Here is a 15,551-nt window from a genome sequence, read left to right on the forward strand (position 1 = left end):
CCGGCTGCCGGCTGCCCCCCTCCCTCTCTGGAGGTGCCATGTTGACAGAAGCAGCAGAGTGAGATAGGAGTCTGGGGCCCCCCAATTGTGACCCAGGTGGAGCAACTGACTCATGGATGTGCTCTTCGTGGATACGGGCCATGGAGGAATGCATGGGACCCTTCCTTGCCAGATGCTCCATGGACCCAGCCCGAGCCTCCAGGGCCCTGTGCTCAGCCTCCACAGGCCCAGCCTGAGCCTCCAGCAAGCCGGCAGGCTGTCTGGATGTCCTTAACCCTTGGATGCACTTGTAGGGTCAGGTATGACCCCATTGGTTGTTTTTCTTCAGCAGCTTCAAAATAGAAGCTTGTAATATAGTCATATTCCAGGTGTTCCTCATAAAATGTTTGTGACATGAGGCCATTTTCATTTTTAAAACATAATGAATTATTTTCAAGAAATGACAAGTTTTTGTATCACTAAGCCTGTCATCCATGAGCGGGGTCACATATGACCCCGAATAGGTTTGATTGGTTTTCAGATGAACTTTTACTTTTTAGCCACTTTTAGTGTCACCTGTAGACACCTCTTGTCAATTAATCACTTCTGCTGCAACTTTCCAATCAACACACCCAGCATCAGCAAGCTCTCCACCCAGGAGCTGACTTCAGCAGCTCTGTGAACTGCCTCCAGACACACAACCCGAGCCTCCAGCAGATGGCAGGTAATCGCAACATCCAGGAAGGCCTCCACACACACAACCGGGGCCGTCAGCGACCCAAACGACCTCTGCTGCACCGCGCACATCCTCCACATATGCGGCCGACTCGTTTGACTTCTAAGTCATTTCTCTATGAACTTAAGTTAGGGTTAGGGTTAAGGTTAGGGTTAGCCATTTCCATCCTTTTTGCAAAGTCAACCACCATCTGTCCTTCTGCATTCCTCTCCTGGATACCAAACTTGCCCATCACCTCCTCATCAGCTCTGTTTCCTGCGCCAACATGTCCATTGAAGTCTGCTCCAATGACAACTCTCTCACTTCTAGGCATGCTCTGCATCACTTCATCAAAGTCCAACCAGAATTTCTCCTTCTCCTCCAGCTCGCATCCTACCTGTGGAGCATACCCACTAACAACACTGAACATCACACCTTCTATTTCGAGCTTCAGACTCATCACTCTATCTGACACTCTTTTTACCTCCAGGACATTCCTAACAAACTCCTCCTTCAAGATAACTCCTACTCCATTTCCCTTCCCATCTATACCATGATAGAACAACTTGAACCCTGCTCCTAAACTTCTAGCCTTGCTACCTTTCCACCTGGTCTCCTGGACACACAGTATGTCTAACTTCCTCCTCTGCATCATGTCAACCAACTCTCTACCTTTTCCTGTCATAGTTCCAACATTCAACGTCCCTACTCTAAGTCCTATACTCTTGGTGTTCCTCTTCTCTCTCTTCCTACGAACACACTTTCCTTCTCTCCTTCTTTGACCAACAGTAATCCAATTTCCACCGGCACCCTGTAGGTGAACAGCACCTATGGCGGTTGTTGTTAACCCGGGCCTTGACCGATCCGGTATGGAAGTCATAGGTTTGATTAGCATGTTTGATATGGCAAAAGTTTTACCTCGGATGCCCTTCCTGACACAACCCTCTGTACGTATCCGGGCGTGGGACCGACAAAATAAGACACTGGCTCGTGCCCTCTTGCGGCTACATCACCATTCAGACACACACTACACTGAATGGAATAAATTATGAGACTCATGCCAGTACAGAACATATCCAATTGCTGATCCCCAAAAGCTTGGAAAATTGCTTCCTGTGGAAAATATAAGAGTAGAAAGTCTGAAAACCGATAAGTAAATGTTTAAGGTGACTATCTTCTGTGAAAAAAGTCTCATTCATTCTTTGGAGATCATGACATTGTATCTTTTACTTTGAATCTTCCTGTTGGATCTATAAAATGAGGAAGATTTTCTCCACGTGAAAATGACCTGTAATTTAACAAATAAAATGTGAAGTAAATTATGAAACAATTGACTTGAAATTGATTTTTTTCAAAAGACTGAAACCATAGTATTTTAATAGAATTTCAAATGCAGTAAAATCACATTTGATTACATGAACAACCTACTAACGTGTCTATCATTTCCATGTGATATCAAATAAAACACAGCCAAGGTGCACTGGTAAAAAAGTTAAAAGTTAAAAGTAAGTTAAAAGAGGGCACAATTCTCAACAGGCCTTAACAAATGACATCAAAGTCCAATGGGCATTCCCTCTTTAATATACATGAAGATGAGTTGTTGTCTTAAAACGTATATAAGTCATGAAAACACAAATGTAGACAATTGAGAGATGGAGATCTCATTTCTAATTGTTGGTTTGCTCATGTTTGATCTATATTATGGAGATGTTTTCAAACAAAAGGCTAGATTTGCTGGGGGTATTGTTAATGGAACTAACAATCAGGCCTCAACTGTAACATGTAAACCTCAAGGTACCGCTCGCCTGCCAGCATTCTCTATGGATGGAGACTTCATTATTGGGGGTGTTTTCGCCATACACCTCTACAAACAGACCTTGAGATATAACTACACCACTGTACCTGAGCCACCGACATGCACAGGGAGGTCTGTCAGGAGAAGTGATTGTTGAGAGAGTATCAGAGTGTGTTACTGAAATGCTTTTATTTGTGTTACATTTGCTTGTCATTAACTGTGGCTGCCTTAGTTGCAAGATTAATGTCTGTTATCACCCATGATATTAAATTGCAAATCTCTTTCTTATGTTACCTGCTTAAATAGTGCATCATCATCATCGTATGCATGTTTGACAATTGAGTTTCTGTTTCCAGCATTGACTACCGTCAACTGCGCTTCTCACAGGCTATGATCTTTGCCATTGAGGAGATTAACAACAGCACCGAGCTACTGCCCGGTGTCAAACTGGGTTATCACATCTATGACTCCTGCTTCTATGTGCCAGTAATAGTGCATGTGGCATTTCAGCTTTCAAATAGCCTGGATCAGGCATTTCAAACAAGTGATAACTGCTCTCAGTCTGGTATGGTGGTGGGAGTTGTGGGTGAATCTGGATCCACACGATCTATGATCCTGTCACGTATTATTGGGACCTTCAACATTCCTCAAGTACGCCTTTGAATTTCTGACAAACTGTCTTTAATAGAAATTAGTACTGATTCATGTGCCTGCCATGTTCAATAATCACATTTATGTTTTCACTTAGGTGAGTTATTTTGCCACTTGTGCATGTCTGTCTGATAAGATGCAGTACCCTAATTTCTTCAGAACTGTACCAAGTGACCAGTTCCAGGCTGATGCACTGGCCAAGCTTGTAAAACATTTTGGCTGGACTTGGATAGGTGCAGTCCGGTCAGATACAGACTATGGCAACAATGGTATGGCATCTTTCCTGCTCACGGCACAGAAGGAGGGAATCTGTGTGGAATACTCTGTGTCTTTCCATCCGACAAACCCACGCAGCAAGATCCAGAGAGTAGCTGATGTTATCCGGAGGTGTCCATATCACTGATATGTCAAAGTGTGACAACGTGTGTCACTTGTTATAATGCATGTGCATGTCTTCCACAGATCAACAGCTCAAGTTGTTGTGGCATTTATTGCCTCTTTCGAACTGGAACTCCTTATGGATGAGCTGTCACGTGAGGCTTCTCCACCCCGACAATGGGTAGGAACCGAGGCTTGGGTCACCAACCGAAAGATGCTAAAATACAGACTCTGTGCAGGAGCTATTGGATTTGGCATTGAGCAATCAGTCATCCCTGGATTGAGAGACTTCCTGCTGGATCTCTCTGCCACAAAAGTGGCCTCTTCCCCAGTGCTCACTGAGTTCTGGGAGATTGTATTCAACTGCAGGCTGGGGACATGTGAGAGGCCTGTTTCTGTTGTTGTAAAAAGTCCACCAGTAATTAAGAAGTAAAACCCACTTTTCTGTAGATTAATTTGTGGATTTTGTTTTGTATGAAATTATGTCTGGTAAAATATTTTGACCTTCTTTTGTTGTTATTTATATTATGATATATAATATATGGTTTTAATGTAAGAGATAAAAATGTTCTGTCCAGTTACTGCCACAGGTGAGAGAATGTGTGATGGAACTGAAGACATGCAGACTCTCCAGAACCCATACACCGACACATCTCAACTTCGAATCACTAACATGGTCTATAAGGCAGTTTATGCATTAGCACATGCCCTTCATAACACATTGTGCCCGGACACAAATTCATCAACTCACTGCGACAAATACAACAAGTTATCAACAAAGGAGGTTTGTTAAAATTATAAAAAAGCAGAAAAACACATTCCAATTGTAAAACTATAGTATATTTAATACCTACATTCAATTAATTTTCTAATACTTAACTTCATAGGTCCTTAATCACTTGAAGAACGTGAAGTTTAACCTAAACGGTTATGACGTGTCATTTGATGCAAATGGGGATCCCGTGGCCAAATATGAGCTGGTCAATTGGCAGAAAAGTCACACGGGCAGCATTGAGATTGTGACAGTGGGACATTATGATGGGTCATTGCCAGCGGGTCAGGAGTTCCAAATTAATACGAACCTCATGTTCATGGAGGGTGCCACAAAAGTAAGGAGTTTTAAGCATATTCAAACGATGTTTTGAAGGTCTCAGAGATGTAATTTTCCACTGTCAGAAGTTTATACTGACAGTGAAGAGAACCATTCCCAATGTTATTGCAAATATTTTTGTCCTTTAGTACATTTTATTTTCATCTTACTCTTGGAAGATATGTTTAAGAATAGAAAAATCTGTTCATTTGATCCCTCTATAGTTACGTTGCATTACTATCAAATACTATAGACCTTTATAACTAGTACAAAGAATTACAAATATTACGATACAAGACTATTACAAGATAAATTTTGACAAATAGTTTGTAATTGTAATTTTTATTATTTGTTAAATAATTACTGATTGTAATAAAATATTGAATCTTCTTGACTTTGCATTCATGTACCAGGTTCCGAAGTCAGTGTGTAGTGACAGATGTCACCCAGGAACCCGTAAAGTGCTTCAAAAAGGAAAACCCATCTGCTGCTATGATTGTGTGCGATGTCCTGATGGAGAGATTAGCAATTCTACAGGTGATTTAGTTTCTATTTCATAAATGCTACATGACATACAGTATATGACTACTAATTTCCATTTGTAATTTATTGTTTTGTTTTTTAGATTCTCTTGATTGTACCCCTTGCTCTCATGAATTCTGGCCTAATGCAGAGAGCTACACCTGTCTACCCAAGCCTATTGAATTTCTTTCCTACGATGAGGTCCTAGGAATCATTCTGGCAGTGTTCTCCGTTGGTGGTGCCTGTCTCAGCATCATGACTGCAGTTCTATTCTATCAACATAGAACATCCCCGATTGTCAAGGCCAACAACTCTGAGCTGAGCTTCCTGCTGCTCTTCTCTCTGACTCTGTGTTTCCTGAGTTCATTAACTTTCATTGGAGCACCCTCTGACTGGTCCTGCATGCTGCGACACACAGCCTTTGCAACCACCTTTGTCCTTTGCATGTCTTGTGTTTTAGGCAAAACAATTGTAGTATTAATGGCCTTCAAGGCCACCCTCCCAGGCAGTAATGTCATGAAATGGTTTGGTCCGCTGCAGCAAAGAATAACTGTAGCCTGCATAACATTTATACAGGCATTAATATGTACCATTTGGTTGGTTGTTAGCCCCCCATTTCCAATCAAGAACTTAACTGTATATAAGAAAATAATCATTCTGGAATGTGCTTTAGGCTCAGCCGTTGGGTTCTGGGGTGTACTCGGGTACATTGGGTTACTCGCTGTCTTTTGCTTAGTGCTTGCTATTCTAGCTCGGAAACTGCCTGATAGTTTTAATGAAGCCAAGCTCATCACCTTCAGCATGTTGATATTCTGTGCAGTCTGGATCACCTTTATCCCAGCGTATGTCAGCTCTCCTGGGAAATTTACTGTGGCTGTAGAGATATTTGCCATTCTGGCCTCCAGTTTCGGATTAATATTCTGTATATTTGCTCCAAAGTGTTTCATCATATTATTTAAACCGGACAAAAACACAAAGAAACAGTTTTTCAACAAAAATAAATCCCAACACATCTAAGGGGCCTTTTTGGTCAAAACACATGAATATAAATTGAATACATACAGTTGTTGTTGTTTTTTTTAATGCACACTTATTTTATCTCATTGCTGGTGGTTAAGTGTTCGTATTTGTGCAAGAGAGGGAGTGTTGTCTTAAATCTTTATCTATTCTGCTTCGAAAAAACAAGTTTTTTTGTACTTGATCTAGTAATTGTGTATGGAATGTGTTTCTCTCAATGTGTTGGGAACATAGAGAGTTACACAGTAGGGTCATTCAATCCAAAATGTTTAGCCTTCAGCTAGAAATAAAAAAAGACACCTTCTATCTCAGAGAAGAGGCCCAAACAGACAAACAGTGTTTGGTCTGAGCTAGCAAGCAAGGTCTCTTCCAAGCTGCACAAAACAAACTTTCAAAATAAGAGTCGGAAATGGCAAAGTTTTGAGTGACACTATGGGTCATGTTGGAGCACTTTGAAGTGACTCAGGATATGATGGCAAAGTAGTGTTAAAAATGTATGGTTGTCATCACAACACAGAACAACAATTGCTAATCTGTACATTCTATTGGAAAATCATTTTCTAGGGAGAGAGTAGAAAGTCTGGAAGCCGACAAGAAAATTTTCAAGTTTACTATCTTGTTATGTAAGGAGCCTGTCAATAATGTAAGTCAAATATGGAAAGCAACAATATGTGATACAATTAAATTTGAGTGTGATATAACCTCAACATAGTGTAGCTGGTAGGGATGAGCGAATACACCACTATCTGTATCCGTATCTGTACTCGGAATGGGCGGTGCTTAAACCGGAAGTGGGTGTGGTTTGACCAGAAATGGGTGGGGCTTAAATCGCTACATTATTTTAAGTCTAAAATTGATATGTATTGATCAAAAGTTGCTATATTTATTGTTTATTTTAAAACTAGTTACAGAACAGCCTCAACATTGACATTCAAATCAATGTTTTTGATCACAAAAGTAAGAGAACTATTTACAGAACAAGTTTTTTATGGAACTGAGTCAGAACATGAATATTCTTAAGTCTATGAATGAATATTTACAGAAGAGCCTCAGAATTGAGATTCAACACTTTTGATCACAATAGTAAAGGAACTATATATAGAACGAGTAAACACAAAATGCATTAAAGGGACAGTGAAGTTAATTTTAAGTGACATATACAGTATGTTATTCATCAATATAAAAAATAGGGACCCAAGTGGAAGAGTGAGGTTACAGGGAGAAGAGATCAAGAAGGTGGAGGATTTTAAGTACTTAGGCTCAACAGTCCAGAGCAATGGAGAGTGTGGAAAAGAGGTGAAGAAGCGTGTACAGGCAGGATGGAACGGGTGGAGGAAAGTGTCAGGTGTGATGTGTGATAGAAGAGTTTCAGCTAAAATGAAAGGAAAGGTATACAAAACTGTGGTGAGACCAGCGATGTTGTTTGGTCTAGAGACAGTGTCACTGAGGAAAAGACAGGGGACAGAGCTGGAGGTAGCAGAGATGAAGATGCTGAGGTTCTCTCTGGGAGTGACCAGGAAGGATAGGATCAGGAATGAGTACATCAGAGGGACAGCACATGTTAGAGGTTTTGCAGATAAAGTCAGAGAGGCCAGACTGAGATGGTTTGGACATGTCCAGAGGAGAGATAGTGAATATATTGGTAGAAGGATGCTGAGTTTTGAACTGCCAGGCAGGAGGCCTAGAGGAAGACCAAAGAGGAGGTTTATGGATGTAATGAGGGAAGACATGAAGGTAGTTGGTGTGAGAGAAGAGGATTCAAAGGACAGGGCTAGATGGAGGCAATTGATTCGCTGTGGCGACCCCTGAAGGGAAAAGCTGAAAGGAAAAGAAGAAGATGAAAAAAAGAAGAAAAAATAAATTTTATATGTGTAGCATCATCAAAAAAGCTTAAAATCTGTGCCGCAGCAGCTTCGGCATTCAGTGGTCACGTGGGCGTCATACGTCACTGGGGCCAAACACAGCTTAGCAGCCATAAGGAACAATGCAATTCTAGACGTGATTAACACCAAAAGTATCATGGTTACCTATGATTAACACCAACAGTATCATGGTTACCTGTGATTAACACCAACAGTATCATGGTTACCTGTGATTAACACCAACAGTATCATGGTTACCTGTGATTAACACCAACAGTATCATGGTTACCTGTGATTAACACCAACAGTATCATGGTTACCTGTGATTAACACCAACAGTATCATGGTTACCTGTGATTAAGACTGTGTGTATCATGGTTACCTTTGATTAACACCAACAGTATCATGGTTACCTGTGATTAACACCAACAGTATCATGGTTACCTGTGATTAACAGCAAAAAGACGCAAAGACAAGGACCTGTGGTTCTTCACAATACCTTCTGTGAAGGTATCACGATAAATATGCTAATGCGCTAGCCCGTCAATGGGATTGTCCATATCATGTTAACATTGAGCTAACCGCCATTTATTACTATTGGACTGTGTGGAATTAATAACAACTCTAGTTGTTATTAATTCCACAGTGAATTTATTTGAAAGTGGCGTCTTTTTGCTGTCCTGTTGACACAACGGTTCACCACGCAGGTAACCATGATACTGTTGGTGTTAATCACAGGTAACCATGATACTGTTGGTGTTAATCACAGGTAACCATGATACTGTTGGTGTTAATCACAGGTAACCATGATACTGTTGGTGTTAATCACGGGTAACCATGATACTGTTGGTGTTAATCACAGGTAACCATGATACTGTTGGTGTTAATCACAGGTAACCATGATACTGTTGGTGTTAATCACAGGTAACCATGATACTGTTGGTGTTAATCACAGGTAACCATGATACTGTTGGTGTTAATCACAGGTAACCATGATACTGTTGATGTTAATCACAGGTAACCATGATACCTTTGGTGTTAATCACAGGTAACCATGATACTTTTGGTGTTAATCACAGGTAACCATGATACTGTTGGTGTTAATCACAGGTAACTATGATACTGTTGGTGTTAATCACAGGTAACCATGATACTGTTGGTGTTAATCACAGGTAACCATGGTACTGTTGGTGTTAATCACGTCTAGAATTGCATTGTTTCTTATGGCTGCTAAGCTGTGTTTGGCCCCAGTGACGTGTGACGCCCACGTGACCACTGAATGCTGAAGCTGCTGCGACACAGATTTTAAGATTTTTTGACCAAACAGATGATGCTACACATATAAAATTTATTTTTTCTTTTTTTTTTCATAATGATGATTAACATATATGTTACTTAAAATTAACTTCACTGTCCCTTAACGAAGTGCATGTAATAGTAAATTATCAACTACAAAGTATGCATAAACAAGAATTGTCATACTCAACAAAACTTTTAATTTTTTTCTTCTTTTTCATTTTAATTTTTTCATAATCAAACTGTTTTTTTCCAATTATTTATTTTTAGCACCTAATGTTCTTGCCATGTTTTTGACATAAAGTTAAACAATGATCAACATTGTTTAACTTTATGTCACTGTGTGTGAGTGAGTTTGTGTGTGTGTGTGTGTGTGTGTGTGTGTGCGCTATGTCTCAGTTAAAACGCATAAAAGAAAACTGGCATATAACTTATCTTTCCAAACATTTTTTTTTAATCGCTGTATTATAAGGTTGTAAATGGAAAATAAATAATATGATATACAAATCTTGAAGGTTCCTTGAGTCGTAACCTTATCGTGGTGGAGGGGTTTGTGTGTCCCAATGATCCTAGGAGCTAAGTTATCTTGGGCTTTCTGCCCCTGGTAGGGTCACCCATGGCAAACAGGTCCTTGGTGAGGGACCAGACAAAGGACGCTCAAAGACCCTAAATGATGATTAAAAACATTGGAACACGTTTTCCCTTGCCCAGATGCGGGTCACCGGGGCCCCCCTCTGGAGCCAGGCCTGGAGGTGGGGCTCGAAGGCAAGCGCCTGGTGGCCGGGCGTGCACCCATGGGGCCCAGTCGGGCGCAGCCCGAAAGGAAGATGTGGGTCCCTCTTCCCATTGGCTCACCACCTGTGGGAGGGGCCATAGGGGTCGGGTGCATTGTGAGCTGGGCGGTGGCCGAAGGCAGGGACCTTGGCTATCCGATCCCCGGCTACGGAAGCTGGCTCTTGGGACGTGGAATGTCACCTCTCTGGCAGGGAAAGAGCCTGAGCTGGTGTGGGAGGTCGAGAAGTTCCGACTAGTGTGCCGGGCTCACTTCCACACACAGCTTGGGCTCTAGTACCAGTCCTCTCCAGAGGGGTTGGACTCTCTTCCACTCTGAAGTTGCCCATGGTGAGAGACGCCGAGCAGGTGTGGGTATACTTATAGCCCCCCGGCTTGGCGCCTGTACATTGGGGTTCACCCTGGTGGACGAGAGGGTAGCCTCCCTCCGCCTTCGGGTAGAGGGACGGGTCCTGACTGTTGTTTGTGCTTCTGCACCAAACAGCAGTTCAGAGTACCCACCCTTTTTGGAGTCCTTGGAAGGGGTGCTGGAGAGCGCTCCCACTGGGGACTCCATCGTTCTGCAGGGGGACTTCAATGCTCACATGGGCAATGACAGTGAGACCTGGAAGGGCGTGATTGGGAGGAACGGCCCCCCCGATCAGAACCCGGGTGGTGTTCAGTTATTGGATTTCTGTGCTTGTCACAGACTGTCCATAACGAGCACCATGTTCAAACATAAGGGTGTCCATATGTGCACTTGGCAACAGGACACCCTAGGCCGCAGTCCGATGATCGACTTTGTGGTCGTGTCATCGGACTTGCGGCCGCATGTCTTGGACACTCGGGTGAAGAGAGGGGTGGAAGGGTCAACCGATCACCACCTGGTGGTGTGTTGGCTCCGTTGGTGGGGGAAGATGCTGGTCCGACCTGGCAGACCCAAACGTATTGTGAGGGTCTGCTGGGAACGCCTGGCGGAATCCCCTTTCAAAAGGAGTTTCAACTCCCACCTCCTGCAGAACTTCAATCACGTTCCGGGGGAGGCGGGGGACATTGAGTCTGAGTGGAACATGTTCCGCACCTCCATTGTCGAAGCGGCCGACCGCAGCTGCGGCCGTAAGGTGGTCGGTGCCTGTCGTGGCGGCAACCCCAGAACCCGTTGGTGGACATCAGCGGTAAGGGATGCCGTCAAGCTGAAGAAGGAGTCCTATCAGGCCTTTTTGGCCTGTGGGACTCCTGAAGCAGCTGATAGATACCGGCTGGCCAAGCGGAATGCAGCTTTGGTGGTTGCTGAGGCAAAAACTCAGGCGTGGGAGGAGTTCGGTGAGGCCTTGGAGGACGACTTCTAGATGGCTTCGAAGAAATTCTGGTCCACCATCAGGCGTCTCAGGAGAGGGAAGCAGTGCAGCATCCACACTGTATATAGTGGGGATGGGGCACTGCTGACCTCAACTTGGGACGTTGTGACTCGGTGGGGAGAATACTTCAGAGACCTCCTCAATCCCGAAGACACGCCTGCCCATGAGGAAGCAGAGTCTGGGTTTTCTGAGGTGGGCTCTCCTATCTCTGGGGTTGAGGTCACCGAGGTAGTTAAAAAGCTCCTCGGTGGCTGGGCCCCGGAGGTGGAGGAGATCCGCCCGGAGTTCCTAAAGGCTCTGGATGTTGTGGGGCTGTCCTGGTTGACACGCCTCTGCAACATCGCATGGACATCGGGGACAGTGCCTCTGGATTGGCAGACTGGGGTGGTGGTCTCCCTTTTTAAGAAGGGGGACCGGAGGGTGTGCTCCAACTACAGGGGGATCACAGTCCTCAGCCTCCCTGGCAAGGTCTATTCAGGGGTTCTGGAGAGGAGGGTCCATCGGGAGGTCGAATCTCGGATTCAGGAGGAGCAGTGTGGTTTTCGTCCTGGCCGTGGAACAGTGGACCGGCTCTATACCCTTCGCAGGGTCCTTGAAGGGGCATGGGAGTTCGCCCAACCAGTCTACATGTGATTTGTGGACTTGGAGAAGGCGTTCGACTGTGTTCCTCGTGGGGTTCTGTGAGAGGTGCTTCGGGAGTATGGGGTACCGGACCCTTTGATAAGGGCTGTTCGGTCCCTGTACGACCAATGTCAGAGTTTGGTCCGCATTGCCGGCAGTAAGTCGGATTCGTTTCCAGTGAGGGTTGGACTCCGCCAAGGCTGCCCTTTGTCACCGATTCTGTTCATAACTTTTATGGACAGAATTTCTAGGCACAGCCAAGGCGTTGAGGGTGTCCGGTTTGGTGGCCTCAGTATTGCATCTCTGCTTTTTGCAGATGACGTGTTGCTGTTGGATTCATCAAGCCGTGATCTCCAACTCTCACTGGAGCGGTTCACAGCCGAGTGTGAAGCGGTTGGGATGAGAATCAGCACCTCCAAATCTGAGACCATGGTCCTCAGTCGGAAAAGGGTGGCATGCCCTCTCCAGGTTGGGAATTAGATCCTGCCCCAAGTGGAGGAGTTCAAGTATCTCGGGGTCTCGTTCACGAGTGAGGGTACAATGGAACGGGAGATTGACAGGTGGATCGGTGCAGCGTCTGCAGTGATGCGGACTCTGTATCGGTCCGTCGTGGTGAAGAAGGAGCTGAGCCGAAAGGCAAAGCTCTCGATTTACTGGTTGATCTACGTTCCTGCCCCCATCTATGGTCACGAGCTGTGGGTCGTGACCGAAAGAACGAGTTCCCGGATACAAGCGGTCGAAAAGAGTTTCCTTCGCAGGGTGTCCGGGCTCTCCCTTAGAGATAGGGTGAGGAGTTTGTGTCAGGTTCAAACAACCTAGAACATTTAAAACGCAGACAAAAAAGGAGAAGACAACAGTTTATATTTTTTACTCGCAAGGAGAACGGACAGAGATGTGCTCGCTACAAATGTCTATCCACTCTGAAGATTTTTCTGCCGAACCCTATTTTTATTTAGGGCAGTCCCTGTTTACATTTATTTTTCTAAGGGATGGGGGGCAGAAAAACAACAGTAAAACAACATCTGGCATGATGCAATAAAAAAGTGACACAGTCATTCTAATCTGTTTAAGACATCCTCTCCTTTGAAGATAACAACCATTGTCATTCTTATTAGCATTCAGAGGTCGCATCCTGCTCAAATGGCTCCCACTAACACCCTGGTGATCCTCCTGCTGATTTTGTCTGCCTAGAAAAGAACTTAAAACATAGTGTGGTAACTGGAGAGCCTGGCTACCTCCCTTTGAGTCCGACAATGCCACCTCCTGTCACTGGGGAGGAGGACCCACAAAACTTTTCCAAGTGTGGCGTGGCTGACACTATATCTTCCCCGCTGAGGGACAATTGATAAGAGGTGGGTATATATAGCTGTATTCAAAATTTATTGCTGCCCCTCAGACATAGCATAAAAACAGAAAAAAAAACCACATTCCCCTTAAAACATTGTTATAAAAGGCTGGTGGATTCTCCTCAGTCTAGCAAGGCCGGTCCCGCAGATGCAAGACCCCTGCTACGGAGGCCCCTGGTGAAACAAAGGTTAAAAAAATTCGCAGGCCCAATACCAACACAAGCATGCAATAATAAAACTCCACACTTAAAATCTAATAAAAACTATAAAATATCACACCATGTTAAAGTTGTTAAAAGTACACACCGAAGTCGTGTCTCACCAGTACAATCCCCCTATAAGGTGCAGGCATCAGCGTAGGTCCGGCCTTGTACAATGAGTACCCTACGTCAAAGAGACAGAGAGGAGAACCACCAGCACCCCTTAAAAAAATAAAATTCAGGAAGGCAACACATAAGAAATTAAAAGTACAATTTTCCCTATTAAACAGTGGCTGGCCCGGTCCCTTTAAGAAAAGAACAACCATGTTAGATGTCAGCCTCATTAAAACAATTTAACACAAGCAACTGAACATAACTAAAAGGTGTGGGCCTACTTTTTGGTCTCCTCAGCTGTCCCACCGCATATTTGGACAGGACAAATTGTGGTTCACGTTCTGTCTACCAAACAAACCAGCAATTTGACCAACATATCCCAATGCCTTTACATAAAATATTCAATAAAAATATGTATTTTCAGTCATTTACCCGTACAGCCTGGCAGCTCAGGTCTCAGTGAAGTAAATCATTGAGGTGTCATTGCTGAAATCTGTGTCCTCTAAGCAAATGACAATTATCCTGGTAAAATAAATGAATAGGCATTTAGAAGATCAAAGAGCAGTGAGTAACATTTTACCATGAAGTACCTGCAGACAAGTGAGCGCAGCTCCCACAACCAACGAACCGAAAACCTCAAGGAGAGTCATCCTACCGTCAAACATTTATCACCTCCTAATTGGACCCAAAACATGTGACCTGGCCGTTGAGTGGATGTGATGCAGCTGTGTTGTCTGCCTGCCTGTGTAGGTTCCCACACTCATTTCTCCCAAAAGGAGTCGTCGCCCCCGACAACCAACCGGCAAAGCCAGGAGATGCAGCAGCCCTTATCACCCCCACATCACCACTGGATACTGTGGACCTGGGTAGGTTGTGAGGGTTCTTGTGTGTTCCGGCGGTTACTCTCTGGGTGTGCCTAAGACCTGGCGACCTGTCGCAAGGTTGGAGGTTCCCCCCATTTCCACTTTTGTCACCATCGTCAGGTGACCCCAGGTCGCCACTACTATTGTCCTCATTCAAATTGCCATTCTCAACCTCATGCGCTTCCAAAACTTTGTTGATGGCCGATGGTGGCAGATCTGAGTTGACAGCAGCTATTGGAGTCGGTCTGGCTTCTTCTATCCAAGCAAGGGTATCTTCATCGCTACAAAATGAGTTATTTCCTGAGCGAGCAGATGTGGATGGTTGAGGGACCGTTAGTGGTGATGGTATTGTCTCTAGTTGCGATGCTCTGATCTGTTCTGTGGACTTGTTGGACATTACCAGTTCCATTGGCCAATGCTACAGTGTAGGGTCCACCAGACTCAATTGGCACCCTGACAACCTTGTACAGTGCCGGCGACCAGACATCCTGGATCTTGTGACGCCCTTGGCAGCGATGATCTTTCAGGTAGACCAATTGACCCTCTGTAAAGTCCTAATCACAGACACCTAGATTATGCTTATGCTGCCTGTAATTTGCAGCTTCCTCCAAATTCTTGCGGGCTAATTCATGGGTTACCTGAATCCGCTCCTGATGTTGCAGGACCCATTCATCCCAAGAACTTGTTACCTCAGTGTCGTCTGCTCCTAAGAGGAAATCAATGGGAAGTCGAGGTGACACACCAAACATCAATGACTAGGGAGAATGGCCAGTGGAGCGGTGGGTTGAGGTGTTATATGCCCACACCAGCTGAGAGATGTACTTTGGCCATGCCCTCTTCTTCTCTGTAGCGAGTGATCGGAGGAGGTCATGGAGAGTTCTGTTAAATCTCTCACACTGACCATTCCCTTGGGCATGGTATGCTGTTGTTCTGGACTTCTCAATCCCATACAGCTGGCACAACTGTGCAATAA

The 15,551-nt window shown here is 44.4% G+C and overlaps 1 protein-coding gene across 1 annotated transcript; it reads left to right on the forward strand.

Moving 5' to 3' along the window:
* Nucleotides 1–2,472: 2,472 nt before the first annotated feature.
* On the forward strand, nucleotides 2,473–6,147 carry LOC137589306 (extracellular calcium-sensing receptor-like). The gene is made up of 8 exons (XM_068306957.1): nucleotides 2,473–2,621; nucleotides 2,846–3,140; nucleotides 3,238–3,527; nucleotides 3,603–3,898; nucleotides 4,097–4,302; nucleotides 4,406–4,627; nucleotides 5,022–5,145; nucleotides 5,234–6,147. Exons 1-8 carry the CDS (start codon nucleotides 2,515–2,517, stop codon nucleotides 6,145–6,147), a joined length of 2,454 nt encoding a protein of 817 aa, XP_068163058.1. The 5' UTR covers nucleotides 2,473–2,514.
* Nucleotides 6,148–15,551: the final 9,404 nt, after the last annotated feature.

Source organism: Antennarius striatus, chromosome 22 (assembly GCF_040054535.1).
Source record: "Antennarius striatus isolate MH-2024 chromosome 22, ASM4005453v1, whole genome shotgun sequence".
NCBI classification, from domain to species: domain Eukaryota; kingdom Metazoa; phylum Chordata; class Actinopteri; order Lophiiformes; family Antennariidae; genus Antennarius; species Antennarius striatus.